Source organism: Oenanthe melanoleuca, chromosome 8, assembly GCF_029582105.1.
Source record: "Oenanthe melanoleuca isolate GR-GAL-2019-014 chromosome 8, OMel1.0, whole genome shotgun sequence".
NCBI classification, from domain to species: Eukaryota; Metazoa; Chordata; class Aves; order Passeriformes; family Muscicapidae; genus Oenanthe; species Oenanthe melanoleuca.
The window spans coordinates 21,919,069-21,944,719 of NC_079342.1; the positions used below are offsets into that span (position 1 = coordinate 21,919,069).

General features: G+C 41.5%; 1 protein-coding gene across 2 annotated transcripts; it reads left to right on the forward strand.

Annotated features, from left to right (window-relative positions):
- The first annotated feature begins 1,635 nt into the window (after nucleotides 1-1,635).
- PODN (podocan) lies at nucleotides 1,636-25,509 on the forward strand. Of its 2 annotated transcripts, none has more exons than XM_056497043.1 (11): nucleotides 1,636-1,775; nucleotides 5,193-5,437; nucleotides 6,774-6,867; nucleotides 8,399-8,463; nucleotides 12,598-12,707; nucleotides 14,910-15,066; nucleotides 16,473-16,588; nucleotides 18,455-19,112; nucleotides 21,413-21,561; nucleotides 23,164-23,373; nucleotides 24,451-25,509. In XM_056497043.1, exons 2-10 carry the CDS (start codon nucleotides 5,198-5,200, stop codon nucleotides 23,339-23,341), a joined length of 1,767 nt encoding a protein of 588 aa, XP_056353018.1. In that variant the 5' UTR covers nucleotides 1,636-1,775; nucleotides 5,193-5,197; the 3' UTR covers nucleotides 23,342-23,373; nucleotides 24,451-25,509. The 2 variants fall into 2 exon arrangements, with proteins under 2 accessions (XP_056353018.1, XP_056353017.1); XM_056497042.1 differs by lacking the exon at nucleotides 1,636-1,775 and adding an exon at nucleotides 2,432-2,750.
- Nucleotides 25,510-25,651: the final 142 nt, after the last annotated feature.

The window sequence follows — 25,651 nt, forward strand, 5'->3', positions numbered from 1 at the left end:
ATTTTTTTGAAGCAAAATGACTGCAAGTTACTTAGATGAATTTTAATGATTTCTTTCCGTTCTTTCATATAAAGGCACAATACCAACACATAGCAGTGAGCACTTCAGGAATGTCAGTATTTCTACAGAGTGTTAATCAGATAAATAAAGGTGAGAATAAAGAACATTTTGTTACCTTTTAAGATACAACTAAAACTTAAACTTCCTGATTGCCTCATACCAGGCAAATCACAAGTTGATGCCTGGAGAACCACTGTTCTTGGAGCTTGAGCTTCAGTAGATCTGCTTACACCTTTTGTTCTCTGCCATGTTGCTGTCTGATTGGTGAGTTTCTCATATCACAAGTAAATTTAGCCTGTTTAGGACAGTGACAGTAGTTGCAGAGCTGAACAGGTCTCACATGGAATATACTGCATAGTGCAGCTTTGGCCCTGGACAATGCTAAAGTCTGCAAGAATTTCTTTGAAATCTAAGAGCTCAAGGTAGCCAAACCTGTCCTTGACCACCACAGGGGCTTTTTACTGCTGGGCAGTGCAGAAGGTTGTGTCCTGCACAGGGTGCTCTGTGCCAAGCCCATGGCAAAGCACTCTTGTGGCACACACTGTCCCAGCTGCCCCAGCAGCTGTTTGCCCAAGGGCCTGGTTCTCTGCCATCTGTGAGAACTGAAGAAATAATCATACCAAAGTTTAAACTGAGTCTTCATCTCCAGTTTTTAAACCTGGAAATGTTTTTTTCATGCAGGCTGCAGCCACCACTCAGGCCTGACAGCAGGGAAGGTGCAAGACTATGAAGACTCAAGTTTGACTGGAAATGTCTTCCTCAGCTTATTCTGTGCTGTGAGTGTTGCAGTGGAAATTCTTTGCTCTGAAAGCTCCAGAAAGCTGCAGTGAACAAAACCAGTGGCTGCTGAGTCCATGTACCATGGTAGGGCATAGCCTTTGGCTTACTGGTGTGTCAGAACAGTTTTAGATGGATTTGACTCCAGCTCTGGTTTTCCTGAGAATTTCTGTGGATGATGGAAATGCAGTACTGAGCCTGGAGAAAGGGAATTGTGAGTCTGGGGTATGCGAGTCTGGAGAGTAAGATGTGGAAGAAGTGAAAGCTTGGAGAAAAAAAAAAAAGCCTGTACAAGTAATTTGTAGCACAGTGTGAGGGTGTGTTACCTTTGCACTTGGAATATCTGGTGTCTGACTCTTGTGTACCTCTGTTTCCCCACTAAAGGAGGCACAATGCCCCTCTTTTTATAATGCCCTGTACTTCCTCTAGATGCTACCTGATAACAAATTACTATACTTCTACATCAAAAACACATATAAAAATGCACTTTGGGGAAGAGTGAATGCTGGTCACTTCCTCTCTCTTGTGGGCTGCTCTGGCATCCATAGTGAGTGAGGTAATCCCCCTACCCCTCCCCCCTGAATAAACTGTGCACATTTTGTTGTATGGACTCAGGGTGCTGTAATACAGAAAGAGTAGCAGGCATATGTGTCCTGGATCTCTGAGTCACCAAGAAAAAGCAGCCAGCTTTGTTTTGTTTTTATTTTGGTTTCAGTAAAAACACACTTCCCACTCTAACTTTTGAAACTTCCACGTGGCACACAGGGGGATCAGTTCAAGTTGATATAAGCCTGGATGAAGAGAGGGAGGAAATAACTTAATTGCTTTAGACTTTAGTTCAGCTGGAGTGGAGAGGAAAGAATCAGTGTCCGTTCTTTGGAATTCAGCAAGAAGGTCTTGTTGTTGGTGAGGACAGATCTTCTGCAGGTTTTGTGGAGGTACTGTATGGAGCACTGCGGGGCACTCACCAAACAGGTGGCTTTATATTTAATGTAGTAACTGCTGTCAGGGACAAAAAGCTGTGTTGCTTTCTTGGGAGTATTGCTGAACTTGGAGCATAGTGTTACCAGCTGTATGTTCCTGTTCTTTCACCAAGAATGAGAAAATAAGAAATGTGAAGCTTCTGGGCTGAATGTATTTGTTTGTGTGTGTATGTGGTGGAAAGGTCTGATATTAGTGCTGTAATGCAGGACATAGAAGAAAAAGAAGAGACTGAGTGGATGGGGTGTCACAGCAAATTTGGGCACTTTGCCTGTAAGACTTCTGTAGATTCAACATATTGATCCCTGATCCCCAAAGATCAGTTGATGTGTTGAAAAGGAGGGAGATTTAAAGGGGAAGGAGATAAAATGCAGGAAAAATTGCTGATCTATTTATTCCTAGCTAATTTGAACCAGACCCCCCAGAGAATGGGAGAACATTCCCACCTGGAATTCAGATTTGGGTTGAGTGCAGCTAAACTCAGAGATATAGTAACCGTGCAGCAGTGTCCTGCAATGAAATACAGAAGCACACACACTGTCTCTGCTTCTCTTCTGCCAATTCCTGCATGCTGGCTTTTGGCTTGGCTCACAGATCTTGCAAACTGTGTTGACAAAAGTAATGGGAGATTGTTTACTTCCCAAGTCTTTATATTCAGGCTATAGCTGCTTCCTCTTTCCTACTCATATTTTCCCATATGGTGACTTTGGAAAATTCCTCTCCGATTTCTTTGGGAAGTGCAGGAAGCTCTCACTGGTAGAGGGTTGCCTGTTACTCTCTCCAGTTCTGCTGCTCACATCTGGAAAGGATCTGGCTTGGAAAGGGGAACTCACTCTGAGCTCAGTGCATGTTACTGACATGGCATGAGCTGAGAGAGCCTGTGGGGGCAAGAGAAATGTTCTTCTCCATTCATCTGATTTCTGACAGCAAAGGTGAGTCTATTTTTTTAAAGCTGGCTTGTCAGACAACCTGCAGCAGCAGCCTGCCTTCCAGCTGCAGCTTTTAGCAAGGATACTCAGAGTAACAAATTCAGTTAACCTGTTGATTTTGAAAGAGAATCCTCTCTTTCAGGGGATGTTTTTCCATCTGCGTGTGTGTGTGTCCTGTGAGAATGTGCGTAGGAAATAATAGGTAACAGAGTAGGGTATTTTGAAAGTGATTCTGTTGTTTATTGGGGGCACTATAATCACTGAGAAGCATTCAGTAACTCTGAAACTTCAGTTTACTTCTTGAGACTGTGCCTTTTGTAGCACTCTCATGCTGTGAGGCACCAAAGTGCAGGTATCAGTTGTGTCTGGACTCAGAAAGATGCAGCCACAGAAACCCCTGAGCTGGTTTCAGTGTCACTTCAGTCTTTGGGTGGCAGGACCTGCTCCAAAGCCCACCTACAGCAAGAGAAGAGGACTGATTCTTTCTAATGGGTTTTGAGCTACTCCTTTAGAAGTTTTCTTAACAAGGTTTTGAATCAGGCCCATGAGAGTGAGTTGGAGAGAGTAAGTTCAGCCTTTCTTTGAAGTAAAAGAAAATCACCATCATGCCTGGTTTTACTGCCTGCACTCCAGATGTACACAGATGTTCCTCTATCCAAAGTGTCTCATTGTGCTAGAGCAGCATTCCCTCCAAAGGCATTGTAGCAGACACTTGCATATCGATGAGGGGGTGAGATTGCCTCAAAATCTTAGTGTGCAATAGATAGAATATTTCATGTTAATTTGCTAACATCTTTTCAGCAGCAGATGTGGAAAAGCCAGCCGGTTGCAAATTTAGAGAGCCCAAGACCAACCACGATTTAACTGTGCTATGGGAACAGGGTTGATACTGTTACAGCAGAGCTGATTGAGACCTGTATATGCAAGGTTTTCTGTCTATAGTTTCTTTGGCAAGTATCTATAAGGGTGAGCTGTTATATAGGAAAAATACTTCTTTAGAGATCTGAAATACTTTCTGAGATTATTTTCTCTAAGATTTCTGAAGTATTTTCTGAGATTAGGTCACCAAATACTAAGGATTTTACTAATCCACTGTTGGCATACTCATATGGCTAATTTTGGTCTCAGTGTTAATATCTGCCAAAAAGGAAAGTTCTATAAGTTCTATAAAGGAGATTAATTTCATTATATTCAACTATTACAGATATGGAAGCTGTAAAATAGTGGAACAGGGGAAAGAGGGATCAAGCACACAATGATAAATGCTTGAAATCATCTACCCAGCATGTTTGTAGCAAAGACAGGACTAAAGCATAACCAGCATCCATGTTTTGGGATGCTCTGCCCTGTAGTCTCACTTGCTCCCATTTCTTCAAGTACAAGTCAGTGTTTAAAGAAATTACTTAAAATTCTCAGGACTGTGACTGAGAGCAGGATGTCTCCAATGCTTCCCAAGTACCCAAGCTCTCTGTGAGAGTTCCTGGTGCAAAGCTGCAGATTTGTCAATGAATGTAACTGGAGACACGCAGTTCTGACAGCTGCCAGTCTAGTTCTGTGGGGTTCTTGTTTCTGATGCACAGAAGGAATCTGGGCTAGTAGAGTTAAAAAGAGTATTTATTTCATAAGGTGATGAATCCATCGTGCCTTTTCACCTTAGAAGATCAGCCTAAGTCTTTCGCATCGCTGTCAAATCCTTCTGTGAAGAATAGCCGAGAGGATAAACGACAAGCCATAACCAGCCCTGGCTGCAAACCTTTATGTATGAAATGTGAGAAGGGCAGCAAGTGGGACCGAGGGGGCTGGGTTAGGACCAGCTGGCTGCTCCAGTACATACTCAACTTCTGTTTGGATTATTTTAACCTGCTGCCAGAAAGATAAAAGCTGAACATTAGCCAAGTGTCTTAGGTTGAGATCAGCACTGTCCAAAATCCATAGGAAGCCGTTCTGTTTTCAGTAGCTGCGAGGTTTTATCGTTCAATGCATGCGTAGCAGCCCCTCCGAGAGTCACTCTTGACCAGCCTCTATGTTTAAATAACGAGAAGAGTTTTGTCCTAAGCAAAACTGTGAAGAACGGTACGACAGACAACCACATAGAACTAACATTGCATAACCTCTTCCCTACATCTGCGGGATCATCTGGCGTTTCTCAATATGAAAAAAAAAAAAAGCAATAAATAACTCGGGGAGTTGGGGCCGGTGCGGGGGATGCTGTAACCGGGGCCCACTGGTTGGGCAGCGCAGCCCCCAGAGCACCTTGAGGGGCCGCGAAAGCGCCCCGGGAGAGCGGCAAGGCGGCGGTGGGGCTGGTCCGGCCGGGCCGGGTTGTGGGGCTGTTCCGTGGTTCTGTCCCGTGGGGCTGTCCCGTAGATTTGTCCCGTGGGTCTGTCCCGGCCCGGCCGGGCTGCGGGGCTGTCCCGTCGCCCTGACCCGCTGTCCGGCCCGCAGGGGCAATGCCCGCCGGCGGCCGGGCGCTGCTGGCGCTGCTGGGGCTCCCGGCGCTGCTGGCCCTGGGCTGCGCCGCCGACAGCGACTTCTCCGAGAGCGGCCCGGAGCGGGGGCGGCCCGGCCCCGGCCCCGCCTGCCCCCGCGACTGCGGCTGCACCCAGGAGGGCGTCGTGGACTGCGGCGGCATCGACCTCAAGGAGTTCCCGCTGCTGCTGCCCGAGCTGACCAACCACCTGTCCCTGCAGGTAAGGGCGCGATCCATCTTTCCGCGTGCCCTCATTCCGCCCCTGAGCCCCGGCGCCTTCCCTCAGCTCCTCCTCTGCTCCCTGGGAGCAGCAGGTGCAGCAGGCCCGGCTCCTGGGCTCGATGAATGCGCCACGTTATCGGCATCCTCTCCCCTCACGTCCAGCGAGGGAAAAAAGAGCTCCACATTCTCCCCCACAGCTCCATGACAAGAATTTTTTATCCAAACCGACAATTTCTTGTTTGTCCTTTGGCCAACCCAAGGTGGAACTCTTCCATTTTGAGGTGTCTTTGAAGAAGATAGGCTAAATGGTCCTGCTCCAGACACCTCATGTCTTGTCATGAAAAGGATGTATAAGGTGTGAGATTCCAGCTTAAGGAAGAAGAATTGGGATGTCCTAGACTGTCAGCAGGTTTCTATGCTCTGCTCTTAGTTAATTGATCCCTGTGACCAGCATTTGGGCAGGTGTCCTTTCCCTGCCAGTGCTCTGACACCTGAAGGGCCAGAGCATGGCAGCCCTGTGGCTGTGCCTCCTCAGAGCGATGGCAGTAGTTCAGGTTTTCAATGCTTGGCCCTTCACCAATTACTTTTGGTTTATTGCTCCCATCTGTCAATTCTGTACAATGGATGAAATGCAGATTTTGTTTAGAACTTTTCAGTTAGGAAAACTGTAATATAAGCTGGCACTTTCCTCAGCAGGTCTGTCCTAGGTATGTGCTAGCCATGGCTCCTGCCTCTGCTACCAAAAGAAAAGAAGCTTTTTGCAGCTGCAGCTGTCACTTTCTGTGCACTGGCCTAGCTTCCGGCACAGTGGGTCCCCTGGATGCTCAAACTGGAACACTCATTAATGGTCAGACTGTTAGTCAGCATGTTAATTAAAATCTGGTGGTAGTCACCCCTGACAGCACAACCAGTGCAAGTGAGCCTGGTTTGACACTCCCTGCCCATGACCAGTGGCTTTTAAAATAACCCATGAATAACAGAAGCCATAAGCTTGGAAATCCACCATGCCAACCTCGTAGCAAATGTTTGCTGCAGCTATGATGTTTGGCTTTGGCAGATGGACTGTGGGCCTTGTGAGGCATAATCACACACTTTGTGTGCTACTGGTGCATAAGCTGGGTATTCCTGGAGATGAGCAGAAGTCAGGCTTTCAAAAGCTCCAGGGTTTGGATGTTTTGGGTTTGAGATCTGAGTTTGGCTCATTGTGAGAGAAGTCTTGACAAGGATTTGACACTGTGGGTTCACTTCCAGATTTTATTGAAGTTCACAGTCTGAGTTTACTGGGACCCTTCTTAAATTACTTTGTTGATGATTAATACTCTCCATTTTCTTAGAATAACCAAATAGAAGAAATCTTTCCAGAAGAGCTTGCTCGTCTTTATAGACTGGAAACTCTCAATTTGCAAAACAACAGGCTGACTTCAAAAGGTGAGCCATGGGGTGGACAGAGTCTGTGCCTCCAGAACATCAGCTTATGCAATGAGGCCAGTGGCAGCTGATAAGGAAGGCCAGGGTGATGGATTGCCTTGGTTGGAGTGGTTTGCTGTGAGCCTCACTCCTCTGGCCATCACACAGAGTATGGAGACACTTTATCATCTGAAATACAATACTCAGTGTGGAAGAATGCAGCCCTGCTGAACCAGTGGAGGAGACCTGGCAGCAGCTCGTGTACTGTGGCGTGAGATCTCCTCATCCAGGAAACTCCCTCTGGTCCCACAGGCACTTCCATGCAATGCACTTGAGAACCAGAAACGTCCACATGCTGAATGATTTCCTCCTGAATGACCTTAGTTCAGTCTAGTCAGTCAGGGCAGTTTGGTCCAGTTTTGTCCTTGTCAAATTTGGTATGAATTTATATACATACTGCAAATAAGGACATTTCTACCCTTCTCAAACCATTTTGATTTTTGTAGGCAGGTTTTGCTTGCTCAGTCTTATGCTTCTTAGAGAAACTTAATAAGAAATTAGCAAGGAAAGCAAAAGAAACAGAGGAATTGGAGTAAACAGTAAAAGAGGAGGATATGGGATACAAAAGATGTAATTATTATTAATTTGCATCAATCAGTTGATCTGAATGCTCTCTTTATCTTTATTGAAATGATAGAGAACAAAATTCATTGAGAATGTGGGCCCCAAGGCAGAGCAATCTTACATAGCACAGGGAAAGCTGTGCATCCAGCCTTTGACATTATTACCTTTTGGCCTTCGTGTTTTCTTTCACAAGCTTCAGTGCAGCCCTGAGTTTCCAACATGTTTTGACATAGAAAATAGTTTCACCTTTGACACATGGTTATTTAAGTGCCAGGTGAAAGTGTTGCAGGCTTTCCATTGTGACAGCAATGGTACTTGTGTGATCAGATGGATGCAGAGTGACTCAGCTGAAAATTAATAATTATTGGGGGAGGATAAGCTCTGAGTTGGATCAGCTTTCTGAGCTGATGACTGTTTGGGTTACTGTTTGAGCAAGAGAAGGGTTGTGACATGCAGGTACCAGGGTTATTTTGGCAATATAGTCGTACATCAGGTTGATCTGATCATTAAGCAACCTCAGATTATACACTTGCAAGAAAAAAGACTTGCAGAATCTTATACAAATTACAGGAGAAGGTTCTCAGATAGTGTGGTTGCTGCAAGCACTGTTAATCAGCCGTAGAGCAGATCCACACAACTCTGTACCTGACACCTGCCAGTGAGCTTGGCCATAAGCCTTGTGTGATGAGGATTTTAAATAGTCCTCCACTGCTCTTAACAAGTGTATACTGTTTGATTTGGTTTGTGGGTTTGGGTTTTTTCCCAATTAAAAGAAAACAGAGACATCAATAGGTCTAAATCAGATTGTTTCAGTGTCTATAAAAAGTGTTTCAATCTCACATGAAAGATACTGAGAGGGAAAGATGCCCTCTGGTATTTTCACTCAGAAAAGTGATGATGTCACTGATTAGTTATTCCTGTTTTTAAGGGTTGCCAGAGGAAGCATTTGAGCATCTGGAGAACCTGAATTACCTGTACCTGGCAAACAATAAGGTAAGAGGCTCTGAAGCCTTTCAGAGCTCTTTTCTAATTGGGTTCTGAAAATTAAATGAGCAAGCTGTCAATTCTTTTAAAATCTACATACTACATAAGTAAAACTGTGCTAAAGTGATATTCTAATGCAGGTTCATCTAAGGTCAAAACAGTATGTGAAAAGTTTAGAGGCTACACATGGAGGTATATTTTGAACACTTGTTTATTTGTACACTTGGTGAAAAGTTTCACTTGTGTAGGTACAGAAAGTTATAGAAAGCCCCTGCATGTATAAGTTACCACTGTCTTCAGTAGCAGCTGCATTTGGAGCAGCTGCATGCAGATTTGGTTCCTGCCTGTATGTGGGGTAATTATGTGAAATGCTGCTTTATCAGATGAGGCTGATTGAAAAATTTGTGAACAAACACATCCTAGTGTCTGTGTTTGAACCATCAAGATCTGTAAAAAGCTTTCCAGTTTCCCCTGACTCCCATTCTTATTAGGTTGGATATAAGGAGAATACCCTTATACAGTGAAACTGTGCCAGTCATCAGTTTATTCTTTTATCTGCAGTGGTAGGAGCTGAATTTCTTCTTTTGATGGAGAAGATCCCAGGTACTTTCCTATGACCCAGGTTTGATGCATTGACAGAAACACATCTTTCCTGCCAAGGCTAGGAAATTAAATAGCTTCTCATATACCCTTGCATCTGGGTGGTTCCTTTAATGGCTTCTTTTATCCCCAGTGATTGTCCACAAATATTTGCTACAGAAGAAATTGGGATCCACAGAAAAATATAAGTTAAAACATCAGGCAGAACTTCTTTGTCTACAAAAATCCTGCCCTTCTATTCCACCCTCTCTCTCTCTCTCTGTATGTCTGTATATATATTTTATTATCCTCTTAAAATCTGGGACCATTTGATGTTCTGATTAAATACATGTGGCCATATTCAGGTTTCAGTCAGGCCAAGACACATCGAGAATCACTCCATACATTTCTGTATGGAGTGATTGAGAATAGAACCCATTCCTTAGTACAGTAACATTGTGTTCTTTTCTCTCTTTCAAGCACCATTTCCATGTAACAATCTTGGCAGTTAATAACTCCATAAAAAGGAACAAGCCAGACTGTGACTAATATTCCAGAACCTTGCACTCTGATTTTCCCTGTGTAACAAAACAAAGTGTTTGGTTTTTCTGGCTTTGCTGCAGAGAGAAAAGAATCCCAAAAGAAATTGCAAACATCAGCGAATGTCACAAGTAGTTATAGTGAGAAGTTGTGGACCCGCAAAAATAACACATTTCTTTATAAATCACAAGCCAGGACAAACCAGATTGGCTTCAAACTGCATCTTCTCTGCAGCAGGAAACACTGTGGATCAAGTTACTGTGGTGTCTGGAGGAGGGCAGGGATTTGCTGGTAGTTTGCTCCTTGTTTTATGGATTATCTTAATGCTGCTTTATCTTCCATTGTGATCCCATCAGATGTAGCTAAATCATCTTTCATTAAACTGGCATAGTTTGTCAGAGAAAAGAAATGTAAGAGACTAAAAGTCTTCTGTGGTCTGTGAGTAATAAATACTTCAATTAAAGAGTAGATGCTGTAGTTTCCTTTTTAATTTTTCACCCCACTCTCCTGTTTTGTATCTCTCATAAAGAGTGCACAGTAAACCTTGTTAATGAGAGAATTTGTTCCTCCAAACGATAGACCAGATCCTGAGCTGCCATTATAGACTATAAGCACATGATTTTGGTGACAGAAGGTTTACATTTCCCCATATCTTCAAAGTGATATGGGATTCACCCCAATCCAGCACTTCTGTTTTTATCAAAGCTTAATCCAAGCAAGAAAAGTCCAAGCAATTCAAAACTGGTAATGACTTTTGTATTAACCTGAATTCATCAGTTATCAGTGGACAAACACTTTGCCATATGGAAAGGAAGGTGCAGCAAGAAAGTTGAAAGAAAATTGCAGCAGGAGAAATGGCAGATTGCTTCTTGTTAGGCAATAAAAATTAGACAAAGCTATTCAAGTCAACTTTATTTTTGCTAAAACTTAAAACAGTCCAGCATGAATCCTTCAAGCAGGTAATCAGTGAAAATCAGTCTCATGACCAAGTGCTGAAATGCCAAAGCAAATTCCTAAGCAAGTGAAAACTCTTTTTGGATTAAACTTCTCTTTCTCTTTCCTCTTTCTTGTGGTTCTGATGTCTCTCATTTCACATGTCTTGAGCCATGCCCTTTGCTTTGTACAAAAGTTATGACCTAATTGACTGGAGAAAAGCTTTAATGTACCACTGTGTATGAAAATGATTAAGTCTTGTTTCCTGTGTCTGAATTGTCAGTATTACATCATGGCAGAGACTTACTTCTTTCTGAGGCACTGTCAGACCTTCTTTCTGAGAGATGAGTGAGTGCTTTTATCCAGCTCCCTGAAATCGTATCTCCCAGATCAGGAGGTGAGAGATTACCACCAAAGGCAAAAGCAACTGCAGGAATATGCAGAATGGCTCATTCCAGTGCTCACAAACCATCTGGAAATGCTGATAAGAGTGTGATTTGTGGGAAAGAACTTTTTTTTTGTGTTTGTGGCCATTTAATGTTTAAGATAGGCTAAGGATGGAAGTTTTGGGACAGCTGAAAATGAAAAACAGTAAATAATTTATTCTTTTTTTTTTTAAAGACTGTTTTATGAGTCCAGTAAATTGGAAGCTCATGGATGGAGTTCATCAATGCACTCTTGACATACCAGTGGAGAGGGGTGTAGGCAGTCTTTAGATAAATACATAGTTTAAGGCTTGGGTTAGGCAGTTCTCCAGTAAAGTGTCTCTTCTTTCACACAGTGCTCATATTTTAAATATTTTTGGTTTTACACTATTATTCATAACCCACTGTAGTTTTATGGTAAGAAAAGTTTGAAAAATATGGTTTCTCATTATGTGAGTCTTGTTGTACTTTTTAGGCTAAAAGGACCAGGTTCTGTGTCACACAACAGAGCTGTGAGGAAGTTTACAGATTCCATGAACTTCAGGCTAGATGCAGATCTCTTCCATTGCTTCAGTTTCCAATCCTAATCTCAAAGTCAGTATCTACCTAGGAAAAAGCCCTTTAGAGTGCACATAAAACCATGAGTGGTCTCATTAATACTGCAGAGAACACCTGTAACCAGGGTGGCTGCACATGCTGACAGTAATTCAGTGTCTCCTCTACTCAAGGATCATCTGTTACAGCACTGTGTTAAAAATTTATTTCCCAAGGGCTTTATCTTGATGCATAAAGCTTCTGGCTTTATGCTTCCCAGAAAACTGTCCCCATCCAACCTGGACTGTAACCTGTATTCTTGGTTTATAGGTGAATGACTTTGTTATTACAGCCACTCAGTGAAACTGGCTATTGTATTACCTGGATGCTCTCTAAAATTGAGCTTTTTTTGATCATTGCTTTTCACTCCACCAGTTTGTTCAGATGCAGGCATTTCTAGGGTTAGCTTTGAAAATCACTGATAAAAACAGCAACAAGAGCAACACATTCAATCCTATACCTGTTGTCAGCTAAAAAGTGTTGAGGACAGGGCCTTTCTGTACTTCCTGATGCATCACTTGTTTATTGAATGAAGTATCATTGTGCACTTTGCTTTGAAGTGCCATTCCATATTCCATCATTTGGCTCAGAAGTGTCCTTGTTCTTTGGGAGCCTGAACCCCCCTTGCAGAAATCATCACAAATGGATGCAGTGGAGCAGACGTGTGAAGTGACACCTCCTCTCCACAATACACTTTCCTAAGAGAATAAGCAGTAGGTCACTGTGAGGGGGGTTGGAGTTTTTTTGGCACAGCAGACTGAGGAATTAGGAACAATAATAAGCAAAGTGTTTGCTCTCTGAATAACAATTTCTTGATTTCTTCCACCAAAAAGAGGCAGGACCCTTCCAACCAAAACAAACATTTTCATATCTCAGAGCAAAAGTCTGTCTCCTTCCTGGAGAGATTAGAGAGTGAGGACAATTTGTTTTTGTTCATGCAATCTACATTCAGTTTAATTTATCTTTGCCTGTTTAGGGAAGATAAATTTGCAAGTGTTTTGCTGCTGCTCTAATACTCAGTTAAAACATTTACTGCATTTCATTGGAACTCCCCTGTATATTTCTTTTACAGCTAACAGTGGCTCCAAAATTCCTACCAAATACCTTGATCAGTGCAGATTTTGCAGCCAATTATCTCACTAAGATATATGGGCTCACATTTGGACAGAAACCAAACTTGAGGTAAGGGACTGGGAAGTAAAACAATACTGGTGTTCTGCCACTGCTTGGATGCAGTTGGTGGGTGATAAGAAACTAACTGGCTAAACTATATTATTGCCTACTTGTGTTTTTGAAAAGAAGCTGTTTGTTATTCTCAGCATGAAAAATCAAACAAACACATTCCAAGGGCTTTTGCTAGCTGCCAGACACTTCTGCAAATATGAAATTAAGTTGTCCCCATTTTATTTGTGTATTTGAGTTGAAAAGAATAATTTAGTTTCTCAAAGTGGAGATTAACTGTTTAGAAATCTCTAGTTTTATTACAATCTGTTCATTTTTACAAGTAAAATCAGGTGGACAGTACAGTACTTGGTAAACACTTCAGCACCTTCAGAAGGGGTTTGTGCTCCAGATCTGCTGCCAAAGGTCTCTGCTAGGCTCAGGCTGTGATTGTCTCATCTGGATTGGCAGCAGCACATCCATGTCAAACTAAAAGGCACACAGACACCTCCTGTGAGGTGTGGGCTTTTCTAAAGGGGTTCTGAGTAATCTGCAGCATCCACACACTGCACCATCCAGATCCTGCAAAGACATCCCAAACTGTTGGGAGCCATTTATGCAGCCAGGTTTGGGAGCAGTTAATTACAGCTCAGCCAGCGGAGCCCCTACAGCCCAGTCTTGTGATGAACTGAAGAACTCTCCTTTCCCACTGACTTCATTGAGAGCTGGAGCTACTCTGCACTTCCTGGGCCTTTAGTCTCTTAGGCTCTTGGAAGCTGAAAGGGCTGAGTCACTCACAGATTTCTGGCAATATCTCATGATGAAAGAAGCTAGATTTATACATGTTTTCTTCCTTGATTTCAGGTGGAGATGCTGCTGTGTTTTGATTCCATATTAAAATTATTGACCCTTCTGACGTGATTTTCACACTCTTCTATACCAACACGAATTTTAATCAGAATAAGAGCTAATTGATTTCCAAGGTTACTCATATGAAATCCCAACACAGTTGTTTCAGTTATTTTTTTTGCCCCCAGCAGAGTTCATGATCTCAGACTGATTATTTGGAGAGTAAGGTTTTCAGAAAGGCAAATATTTGTGAGTTAAAAGTACAGCTGACCATGCAGGGTAAACAATACTTCCAGTGTAGCTCTGAACTCCCTGGAGAGTGTGATCACACAATTGTATTTCCATACTGAGCCTTTCCTTCCTTCCAGAAGGATGTTGCCAAGTTTTCTGCAACTGGTAGAGAATCCAAGAACAAGTTTAAAAAGCTCACTTTGACACTTTTGCAGTTTTAACCTCTCTGCAAATTTAGCTGCCTGCTGCATCTGGGGGTAAACACAGGAAAGGAAGGGGTAATCAAAGTCACTAAAAGCCTATAATTTCTTTAGTTAAAAAGAAGTAAAATGAATTAATTTAGCAGTTAAGCCAGTGAAAAGGAGGAATAACTTCATAGATGTATATTGCTTAGTACAGAATTGAAACCTGTGTAAGGATGAATCTGTTTCTGAAAATCTGTTTGGAGAAAGTATTTTGTGAGTATTAAAGGTTGAAAGTAAGAAGGGGAAAGGAAAAGTAAGAAACTCTGTCTTTTGATCCCAATGGCTCATTAAAAACCAAAGCACACAAAAAAGTCTGCCAGACTGAGTAAATGTCTTTCTGTCAATACCCTATTCTGAGTTCTAGGGGTTGGAGAGAAACTGTTTCCTGGGGTATTTCCAGCCTTCATGGGAGCAGAAAGAATGGAGGGTTAAGAGATAAACCTTTCTTATGAGACCTCCAGGCTGATGTTGTAAACCCAAGCAGCCCAGACTCAATTCCAACTAGAAGTTTAAATTGGGGCCCTATCTATTAAACAGAGATGAATTCTAACCCTCTGAGTGAGGCCCCCACACTGACATTCTGTGTTTCTAAATACTGCACAGTCCCAGGCTTGCTCTCAGTTTCTTGTAAAGAAGTTAAGGTCACTTGTGAAATTTGTATTCATGTGAAGGTTTGGATTTTGAATAGACCTAACTTTCAGAGAGTATTGGGGCCAACCATTTGGTTTTGCATCTGTATCTCTTGTTAAATTAAAGGGCACATTTAAAAAGCAAATTTAATTATCTCAAGGAAAGAAGAAAAGATTGAAATTAAGTTTTAAACTAAGGTTTCTCTCAGTAAACGAAAACTCCAGATCTCTCTATCTGTTGAACTTCATCTTTTACTTCCTTCCAACAGATCTGTGTATCTTCATAACAACAAACTTTCAGATGCTGGGTTACCTGATAATATGTTCAATGGCTCTAACAATGTGGAGATACTCATCATGTCCAGCAATTTCTTGAAGTATGTTCCAAAGAATCTCCCTCCAGCACTATATAAATTACACTTACAGGTAAGGACAACAAAGTTTTGTAATCCTTTGGGATTGTGACAAAGTACTTTGTTTGTGTGGATTTCACACCACACAGCCAAGACCTCCCAGTGCACCTTTAAGTGCCCACTTTAAGCCTTGCCTGCTGTATTCTCCACAGTAGCTGTCCCCATGTCCTTCCTTTTTTGTCCATAAGCAATGGTGGGTTTTTGTAAATCACCAGAATGCTCCTAGGGGGCAGAAATGCCTCTCTGTGTTTGCAGGGGGATATGTTGCAAATCCCTGTGGGGTTGCACTGTTGGTCTCCTCCTTGCATAAAACGATATTAAGGCATATTAAAACAGGAAGTGCATCATTCCATGGCCATGTCTCCATGACCTCCAGTTAGCTTTGCCTCTGATGCCACTTGTCCTGAAGCTGCTTACCCACTCTGTACTGGCTTTGCTCCCTGACTCATTCCACACAGACCACTGTTTCCCAGCATCAGTGGCTGCTGCTTGCTACTGAACTGGCAATTCAGTTTGGATCAGGCATTCCCTACTGCTACAATTCCTCCAGCAACAGTGCAATAGCAGAGTTGTGCTGTTAACTACTCTCCAGCATTTTTAATTCCATGTCATCTGATTCTGATAAAAATGCTTCATCATGTCTGAGCTGGAGATCTGAGCCTTAGCAATGGGAGAGCCACAGCAGTGGGGAGTCCTGGGTCCGCTTGCTCTGAGTGTTGACAGCTCCTTGGACATGCAGAGACTGGAGTCTGTTATCAGCCCTGGACTGAGGCAGCTCTGTGCTGCCTCCCAGCTCTCTTTTCCTTGAAGGTTTCACCAGAATTGCTGTTAAAGTCTTCTAGAGAACAGGCTTCTCCAGCTTGAAGAAAAGTAAACGCAACCAGTTTACTTTCTCTCCAAAGTGTGAAGTTACTTGTCCCCTGCATTTTTTTGACACTTGTAGATAATCATTATCTCCCAAAGGTGTCTCACACTTTGAGGATTACACTTTGAACTTGTCTCCTTCCCTGCTATCCACAGTGTGTTAAGGACAGAGAAGATGAGTCGATAAATTAGTGTTTTATTTGCAAGTGCACTATCTGTCAGTAGTTAACATTTACCTTGATATTTTGACTGGGAAAAAACAGGATAATGAGAAAAGAGAGGCAGCCAAAAGTGGACCAAAAAATCTGGCAGGTGTACTTTAGATGTAATTTTTTCTTTTACTATTCATTGAGACAGCCAAATTTATCTGTGTCGGTTTCTGCTTTGTATCAGTTGACAAAAGAATCTGGTCCAGTCTGTCCATCACATTATAATGCCCCTAAATATTTTATGTCTAGCCCTTCTGAAGTTTAATTGCTTGTGTCAGTTGAACAGAACCCAAATGTTGCGTTGATTCATGCCAAATACTGTGCTTTGTGCTTCTGGTGACTCTAGAGCAACAAGCTGGAGAAGATTCCCAAAGGAGCTTTCAGCGAACTTGCTGGTCTCCGGGAGCTGTATTTGCAGAATAACTACTTGTCTAATGAGGGAATGGACAACGAAACTTTCTGGTGAGACTGAGACCTGCACTTTGTACCTCTGTGTCTGTCTGCCCCCTCTGGGACAGTCGTACATCTACTGAACAAAGGACACAGTAAAAAGTTATTTTAAAAGTTTTTAAAAAGTTATTAAAAGTTCTTAAAGTTATTATAAGCTGGATAATATGAATTTCACTGCTAAGTCTGAGATGCAGATGCTGCCATTCAAGAGCAAAGGTCTGGGTGAGCGGTTGCAGAATAGATGCATACAAAAGACAGAACACTGAACATCAGACTGCACCACTCCCTGTCTGCCACAGACCCAGTCACACCAGGTGCTAAGTCCCTTCTGGGAAAAGTCACCTAGAACAACACTGAAAGCTACTCTCTGTTCTTCCAAAACAGTCAGAAGTGAGGTTACCTGGGACTTTCCAGTTTCTAGGGCACTTCACTGGGTGTTAAAGCCTGACCTTCATCTTCACTGCAGCCACTTGTTTGTTTCTATGAAGGTGGCTTGAAGGCAGCCACAGACACACAGCTGTAAATTCCTCTGGCCCAGCTGTACCCCAGTGCAGGTGATTGCTGGAGCAGGCAGGGATGCAATAGTGCTGCTCAAGAGCCAGATGGCTGCAGAAGCTTTCCTACCAACAGAAATAGCCTTTGGCTGTCCTAGATTTAGCCTGGGACTTAGCACTTTAAAAATTTAACAATTTTTGTCTCTGCTTGCACTGAATGCTACCCTTGTTCTATACCTGAAAATCCAGACCACACAATCAGTCCTGTCCATAACTTAGTTCTGTAAACCTCCTGATCTCCAGACACAAAAATGTATCAAACTGTGCTTTCCTTTTCCATTTCCCATTCCTGGAAACCTCCCTCAGTAGTTTACTATATCTGTGTTGAATCCACCTCCAGGTCATGTTAGACATATTTCTGTTAAGATATTCCCATCCTTGCAAGGGAAGCCTTGCAAATGGCAGCAATGAAGTGTTTTACCCAAAGATTATATTTGTTCATTCAGAACATGACTGGATAGCAGTGTAGTAATTAGTGAGTAATGTCTGTAACACATTAGTTCTCATGCTTCCTGAAAACTCTCTAGTCATCTGCAGTGGGTTATGTAGTGTCAAGTAGACTGAAACTCTAATTTGAACTGAGAAACTGACTTGAAATACAAGGGAATAGAGTTCCTCAATCCTGGCATATAATGCCATTGATCCACATCCAGTTGGTATAAGTGGCTGGTCTCAGGATTTAATTTAGCTTCAACTGAGACTGTGGAATCCAGATTCAGTAGCTTACACAAAGCAGCTCTAGCCCTGACTCACTTCCATAATACTGGAGGGTCAGGAGAAGTTCACTACCTTAGCCTAGGACACTAAGTTAGCATTTCTGCTTTGCATAAAAGTAACATTTTATCACCTAGAAAGCAGACCTGCCTTTCACTTTCAGCAAGTACTTTCAAAGAGACAGAAATTACCCATGGTCAGGCTTTGTTCCTGTGAAGCTGAGAGCTAAACTCTGTGTTCTGGTGGTGCTCCCATGGCATCTTCCTTGTGGTATCTGTTCACTGAAATTGCTCATATGTTGCTATCTGGGACTGCAAAACTGATCTCAGGCCTCAGCTCAGTGGCATCTTGGGTGTCTGTGGACTCTGGCATGTTCTCTTACTGGTGTGACTGGGGAGTGATGGCAGTGCCAAGTCCTAATCCCTATGGCAAAATGGGAGCCCCCGTTTTGGTGTCCGCATCACTCATCTCAGGAGTCAGAAAAGAGCAGTCAGTAGTGGGAGCTGTAAAGAGTAAAAAGGCTCTAAAACAAAGACTGTAAAATCTTTGAGGAAGTTGGTTATTGTTGCACCTTGCAGAATCAAAGTGTTTTCTTTCCTGCTTTCCCAAGGAAATTGTCTAGTCTTGAATACCTGGATTTGTCCAGCAATAACCTCTCACAAATCCCAAGTGGTTTACCTCGAAACATTGTCCTCCTCCACCTGGAGAAGAATGCAATTAAGGTGATTGACAGAGATGTCTTGACCCAAATTAAGAATCTGGAGTACCTTCTGCTCCACAATAACAAATTAAAAGCCCGAGGCATTCACCCCTTAGCCTTCCAGGGCTTAAAGAAGTTGCACACTGTCCACCTGTACAACAACATGCTGGAAAGGATCCCCAGTGGGCTGCCCCGGCGAGTGAAGACACTCATGATCCTTCATAACCAGATCTCAGAGATTAACAGGAATGACTTTGCTACCACTTACTTCCTGGAAGAGCTGAACCTGAGCTACAACAAGCTCACAAGTCCCCAGATTCATCGGGAGGCCTTCCGTAAACTGCGGCAGCTGAAGTCCCTGGATCTTTCTGGAAACAATCTCCACACGGTGCCTTTTGGCTTTCCAAAGAACTTGCAGGTTCTGAAGTTGAAGGAGAATGAGATAAGCATCATCCCAAAAGGGACTTTGTCTGGGATGACAAAACTGAGGGAACTGTATTTGAGCAACAATAAACTGAAAATAAATTCAATTTATTCAAGAGCATGGAGAGAACTCAGCAGTCTTCAGGTAGAAACATCACCTTCTCTAATTGTTTTACTGAGATGCTGATGTCCTTGTTTATCTGCCTAAATCAAATTATGTAGCACCAATACTAATTGTGTTTGGTACTCGTGTTTTGGGGTTGCACTGTAAGTTTCTGCACTCTGTTTCTAGAGTAGAAATTATGTGCTGTTTTGCCAGAGGTAGGTACCTACCACTGCTGGCTAGTCCAGCTTTGTTTCTAAATCCTAACAGTATCCCATATTTTCAGAAAAACATCAGTGAATGTTGTCATTAAAACTGAAATTAAGCCTTTCAAATAGCTCGTCTCCCAAAAGATATAAAATCAACTCTGAATAGAGACAGCAGAAGGAAGGAATGCTTAAACAAAAACCACTCTTAATTCTCAAAGCCTCCACATCAGCTTATAGTCAGACAAGCCAAGCTGTAGGATTTAGCAGCTCAGCTGGCTAAGGCACCTGGGGAGCAGCTCGGAGGTCTGGATTCAATCAGCAGTCTTCTCATTTGCTTAATTGTTGGAGAAAGTTAAACACAAACCATAAGGCAGGCAGAAACAATTACATTGTGCTGAGCAGAACGACCTTTCAGAATTTTTACTCTGGCTGAAGGATTTGTTTGCATTTCCTTTTAAGCAATGGCCCCTTTCCTGCAGTGAAAGGTATTGTCTGTGTCATATGGCAGCTATGGAGGGTCAGGCCACTGCACAGGCGAAGTGTGCACATCTCAGGGCAGATCAGGGATAAGGACATGAAGCAGATGTCACACTGGCCCCCAGTGTATTTTCAGACAATCCTGACATTAATCTATACCAACATTTTCCTTTCTGTTATGTCTGGGAATAACCAATAGCTTGTTTATCAATTAATGTCAATCAGCAATGCAGCAAAAGTGTCTGCAGAGCTGTTTGCATCAGCTGCAGATTTGGTCCCTGGCTTTAATAATACCTTTTGCATTTGTTTGGTGCCTCACTGATACATGTGCGAGTGTGAATGTGTGTGCAAATACATTTAACATGCAAAGCAGTCTGGAAGGAAGATGCCCTTGAAAATTACAGACTGCTGGCATTATTTTTCTGCAGTACCTTTATAAAATGTAGGTTGTTTTATTTTCAACCAAAAAGGGGTCATGAGCCCTGTTGGGCAGCTGGAGTTGCTGGTTGAAATGATGAGCTTTCCTTCTCAAAGGTACTGATTCACAATTATGTGGAACTTTTGTTCTACTCTCACTTCCTTGCAGGCAGTGTAAAGCCAGAGGTGTTGCTGACTCAGCCATTGGCCATCCCCAAGCAAACCTCACTCTCATAAAACAGGGTTCAGATAATAACACAGACTTAAAATTCTGCTGGACTAATGGGGCATTTATGGCTGTTGCTTTTCTTTGGAACAGCATTACTTCTTGTTGGTTGTTTTCAGCTGAATCCGTTTTATCATTAAGTGCTTAACTGCACAGTTGGTTTTTGTTGCACTGGAGTGAATTTGGCAAATAACCATCCATAAAGATCCTGATCATGCATATACTTAGTAAATGCTTCAGTCCACACTGTTTCCATGGAAATCACTGGAGACTGCAACTGCAAAGTGAGACATTTACATAATGGACTTGGCAGTACTGGGTTAACAGTTGGAGTCAATGATCTTAAAGCTTTTTTCCAACCTAAACAATTCAATGGTTCTATGATAATTGTTTTCCAGACTGGCATTATGTGAGGAATAAAAACACTGGAATGAGGACAATTGTTTGCAGAAGTGTGGCTTTGAGTAGTGGGTAAATAGTGAGTGTCAGGTTGGTGCTATAAAAATACTACAATACAGGATAACAAAGCATTTTTGTTGATTGATTATCTTGCATAAAATTAATCTGAGAAACGACCATGACCTTTAGTCCTGCTGTCTTCATACATTCTCCATGTTAGAATATTTCCAGATGGTTTTATGTGTAATGGTACCTATCACCACCCTTAGCCAGTGAAGTGTTTGCAGTAGCAGATGCCAAGGAATTCTCCTGCATATCTGAAACCCAGTCTGTTTTTAATTTACTTAAAGCAGACATGGGCTAATGCCTGGGGAGAGATAAAGAAATCTTGGAAGTCTGAAACAAACCAGCATGACATATCATGTGAAATCAGGATGCTCAATAGGAGTGTAAGAGAGTAGAATTATTTTGGCCACACTTACCTTGATGCAAATTAGAGGTAGATTAAATTAGTTTATTCTGTAATAAATATAGCTTCCAGCATAAATCTCTTTCTGGAGTGTTTACAATATTTAAATTCAGATATTTGACCCCTTGTTGTCTCTTCCTTGCAGTCACTAGACATGGCTGGCAACCAACTGACATCTATCCCATTAGGCCTGCCAGAATCTCTGGAGTATCTGTATCTCCAGAACAATAAGATCACAACGGTTTCAGAGAATGCTTTTGAATCCACACCCAAAATAAAGGGGATTTACCTCAGGTAAGGTCAAGTTTCCACTTCAACACACAAGAATTTTTTTCCTTCTTCATCCACTTTATAATTGCTTCCTTTTTAGAAAGTATTTAAAATCCTTACTTTCTGAACAAGCATCTCTGGTTTATAGTAATATGTGGCAAAACTATATTCTTCTGCTCAGAAAAGACATGGATGCACGTAAAAAGCTCCTTTTAGAGAGCTTGTCTTTTCTATGCTTATTAGAATGGATTGGAAATGCCAGTAATTCTGGGCAATTAACATGATGTCATAGTCCAATATTCAGCTGTGAGCCAAAAGTTTACAGACCCCTTGTAGAAGTGGAGCCTGTGTCTGTTGGCCCTGGGTTTTGACAAATCCCCCTCCAGTGAGGTGTGTGTGACTAATCTTGGAGCTGTGTGCTTTCCCTTGATAGCTTTGTCAGAAACAAGTGACAAGTTACAACCGTGACAGTTACGTAACTCAGTTTAGGGGCTTTGCTGGGCTTTTTCCCACTCTCAGTTGGATGAGGACTTTGTTTTTACAGATGACAGATACTGACCTTTTTTTACATGTAATGTAAACTCACAGTAACAACTGATTTAAGCAGAGATTTATACCACAAGAAGTGAATCTTTCCCCGTAATATATTCAATATTAATCTGGTGGAATATTATTGAAAATATTAATTAGAACTAATCTATGCATCCCCACAGAATATTTGATTAAGCTGATCCAGTGGATGTATTCAAAAAGCCTAGGCTGCAGAAGACTAAATATGGTCTTATTTTGTCTATATGCACCTAAACTGCTCCATATTTCTGAATAGTTCTGGAGCATACCTTTATGGATGAATGATTCCATACCAAGCAAATAAAATTACAAAGTCTGGTGTAAATTAGAGCAGTCTGTCTATTCAGCTGCTCACATTTATGAGATTTTAGTGAATGCTTGGATGTGAACCAGAAACCACATACCACATTCTATATTTCTGCATGAAGAAAAAAGGAATTTGCAAAACAGTTTCACTAACATATTCAGGAGGCAACTCCACCCAAGCTCAGTCGTATTTTTAATGGGAGGCCATTAATCACTGCAGTACTGTGAAGCAATAATATATATATGGAATATTACACAGAATACAATTTTAAGCATGTTCAGGAATAACAACCAGTATATGTGACAGGTTCTTAAACTGCAGATTAGTTTATTTGTAATCCTGGAAATGCAAATAACAGCTGAAGAATTATTGCTTTGTATTTAAAGGGTTACTTTGTTTTGAGTTTCATAGGTGAAGAATTAAACTGTTAAAGAATGCCACAGAATTTTATGAAAAATTAGTTATACTTCAAAATGTGGGCTGTGAAGCAGATGCCTTTCCTCTCTGGGAAGGAGAAAGGAGAATAGCAAGAAAAAGAATTTGTGGGGGAGGAATTCCAATATTATGATTATTTTCCCCCATCTAGAGGAGTCAGCACTTCTAGAATGCTGTTGTGAGTCAGTGTAAAATTAGAGTAACTTGGGTCAGTTTAGAGTAGCTGCAGAATGGTTTCTTCTTAGTCTCCTCGTTTCTGTGTTGTATATAAAAATGGGTTTATTTTAACAGAGGTACCTTTTTGTTTGTTTAAGGTTTAATAAGATTGCAGTTGGAGCACTGAAAGAAAGTACCTTCCAAAACCTGAAGCACTTACAGGTACTGGATATTGAAGGGAACCTTGAATTCAGCAAGAGTTCAAAGAATAAGGATGACTCAGAAGAGGAAATGGAAGATGAGGAAGAGGAAGAGGAAGAGGAAGAACTGAGATAAAATGTGAACTACATCATCCCATCATGTGGGAGGTAAGAACTGTAGTTGAGTTAAATCAAGGCCCCAGTTCTCAGACTCTTGTATAAATAATTCCAATTTAAACACATGATTGAAGCACAGCGAGTGTCTGAACCCTGAACTTAAAGACTTCCACTGAAGCATGATGGGGAGTCACAAATCAAAAAGGGTTGAAAATACAATATTTTGCAAAATGAAACATTATATATCTGTTTTATCAGAGTTCTTAATTGACTGTTCTTAATGGCTTCTGTTTATAGCCACAGCAGACACAGTAGTTAGAGATGCAGGTCCTTGTTCACTAATTCTGATAATAAAAAATGCAAAAGTATTTCATGATACTCTTAAGCAATTACTTCAAAAGAAAAAGAACAAACTGTGAAGCTTGCTGAATGCAGAAGACGTGTGGTGAAACTAGATTAAAAATTAGACAAATTAAAGTAAGATTAGACCCATTGGTGACTGTTAAATGTGTCATTAGATTACAAAGTCTGTCTCAAGCAGTATTTAAATCACTGACCACCTGAAGGGGAAAAATAATGCTAACTTAGTGCATTTCTTAGGGAAAAAATAGTGCCTCTACTTGAATCTCTTGTCAACTGCAGAAAAAAAGATACAGGGACAATGATATTTGAAGAATATGCGTTTTTTTTTTCATAAGAATAGTGATCTATTTACTGCATCTCTTAAGCATCTTATGTTCAAAGATGGTGAGATCCAGGACTGCTCTTTGCTTCTGGAGATCTAAACTCTTAAGTGTGGGGAAAATAATTTTGTCCGTAATCAACATTTTGTCATTGAGAATGACATAAGGAATTGCTAGGAATAATGCTAATAAGCTTAAAAGATGATAGGGTTTGAAAAGGGCAGACAGTAAATCAAGAAGTCAAACATTAGCCCTCCTGGCTGGGCTATTACAAAACTTTGTTAAGCAAGAAATATTTTCTATCTACAAATTTAGAGTACATTCAAAATCAATGCATCTCTGGTTTAGTTTTGGGGCTCATGTTACATGTCGACAGGTACTATGTTTGTCTTACTCTGAATTCTGTATTCCATTATGTAACTTATTTTATTTTTCTGTTTTGCAGGAAAACATATGGAAAAATACATATATGTCTATGTGCATATATCTATATAGATACACAGAGAACATTTAGCAAACGTGCAATGAATTCTGCAGAAACTGTCATGGCACTGGGCCAGGCTCACGGAAGACAGTGTGTTTCAGTGCCTTATTCAGGGAGAGACCCTGAATGCCTTTCCAAAGCTTCCAAATCATCTTATACAAGACCCAGGATCATAAGGGATTGCTGTGGAACTCACAAAAGCTGGCTTTTGTTTCTTCTGTTTCTCTTCCCTCACTGTTTCCATCTGTAATAACAATATGGGTCTGTTTTGAACACAGGCCTTCAAATGCCATTTTTGTCACTGCATTTTAAGTGATCCATGTTTATGCCTCTTTTCTTTTCCTCCACCCAAAAGAAGCTGTTGTTGGCCGGGGTAGATGGATATTTGCAGTAGTTTCATGTGCAGAGCAGTGTATGAGGCATTTTGGTCATCAAGCAGCAGTAATAATTCTGGATGCAATTATTTCTCTGTTATAACAATGTGTATATTTGGATGAGAAAAACAAAATAAGGCTGGATCCCATAATATTTTATCTCTACTGCCAAAACCTGCAGTATAATCCTGTTTTAGAAAGTTTTTAAGATAAAACAATTGCTCTTGTGAAGATATATGTATAAATATATATATATAAAATCTGTATGTCTGCCTTCCAGAGTTTTGGAAAAGTTTCTGTCTTGCTGTAGTTTGCCCACGGGGCAGTTGGGTGAATGTCTCCAAAGGTGTGATCAGAGGATGGAGTGACAGGATGAAGTTTAATGTATGTGGTAGAATTTTCCACAGTGTATCTCATTCACACTGAGAGGCAGGAGTGAGACTGATGATGTAGAAGAGATTAGTGAATGCTTGGATGTGTGGGCTCTCTGAGGAGAAAACCATTAAGTGTCAAAAGAAATTAGTTTACTTCAAGTCTGGAGACAGTGCCTGCTGTCATACTCCCCTAAAGCCTTCCCTATTCTATCATGTTGAGTGCTCTCAGCTCCTGTTGGAATCGTAGAAAATAAAGAAACCAAGGAAAAGAAGACCTACAGAGGTACAAGTTTCTCACTTGGTTATAATATCCTTCATCTGAGGCAGCTAATCTGCTTGACAAAATGGTCTTTTGAGGATTTCTGATTGAACACATGTTGTTTTGCATACTGCATTCCAGGATTGACTTGGAAA

What these genes read in the sequence shown, in the direction of transcription:
- PODN (XM_056497042.1), top strand. Translation starts at nt 2,666, where the DNA reads ATGTTACTGACATGGCATGAGCTGAGAGAGCCTGTGGGGGCAAGAGAA. An exon ending in CCAACCACCTGTCCCTGCAG is followed by an intron (nt 5,438 to 6,773) that starts GTAAGGGCGCGA and finishes CCATTTTCTTAG; the next exon opens with AATAACCAAATAGAAGAAAT. An exon ending in TGTACCTGGCAAACAATAAG is followed by an intron (nt 8,464 to 12,597) that starts GTAAGAGGCTCT and finishes TTTCTTTTACAG; the next exon opens with CTAACAGTGGCTCCAAAATT.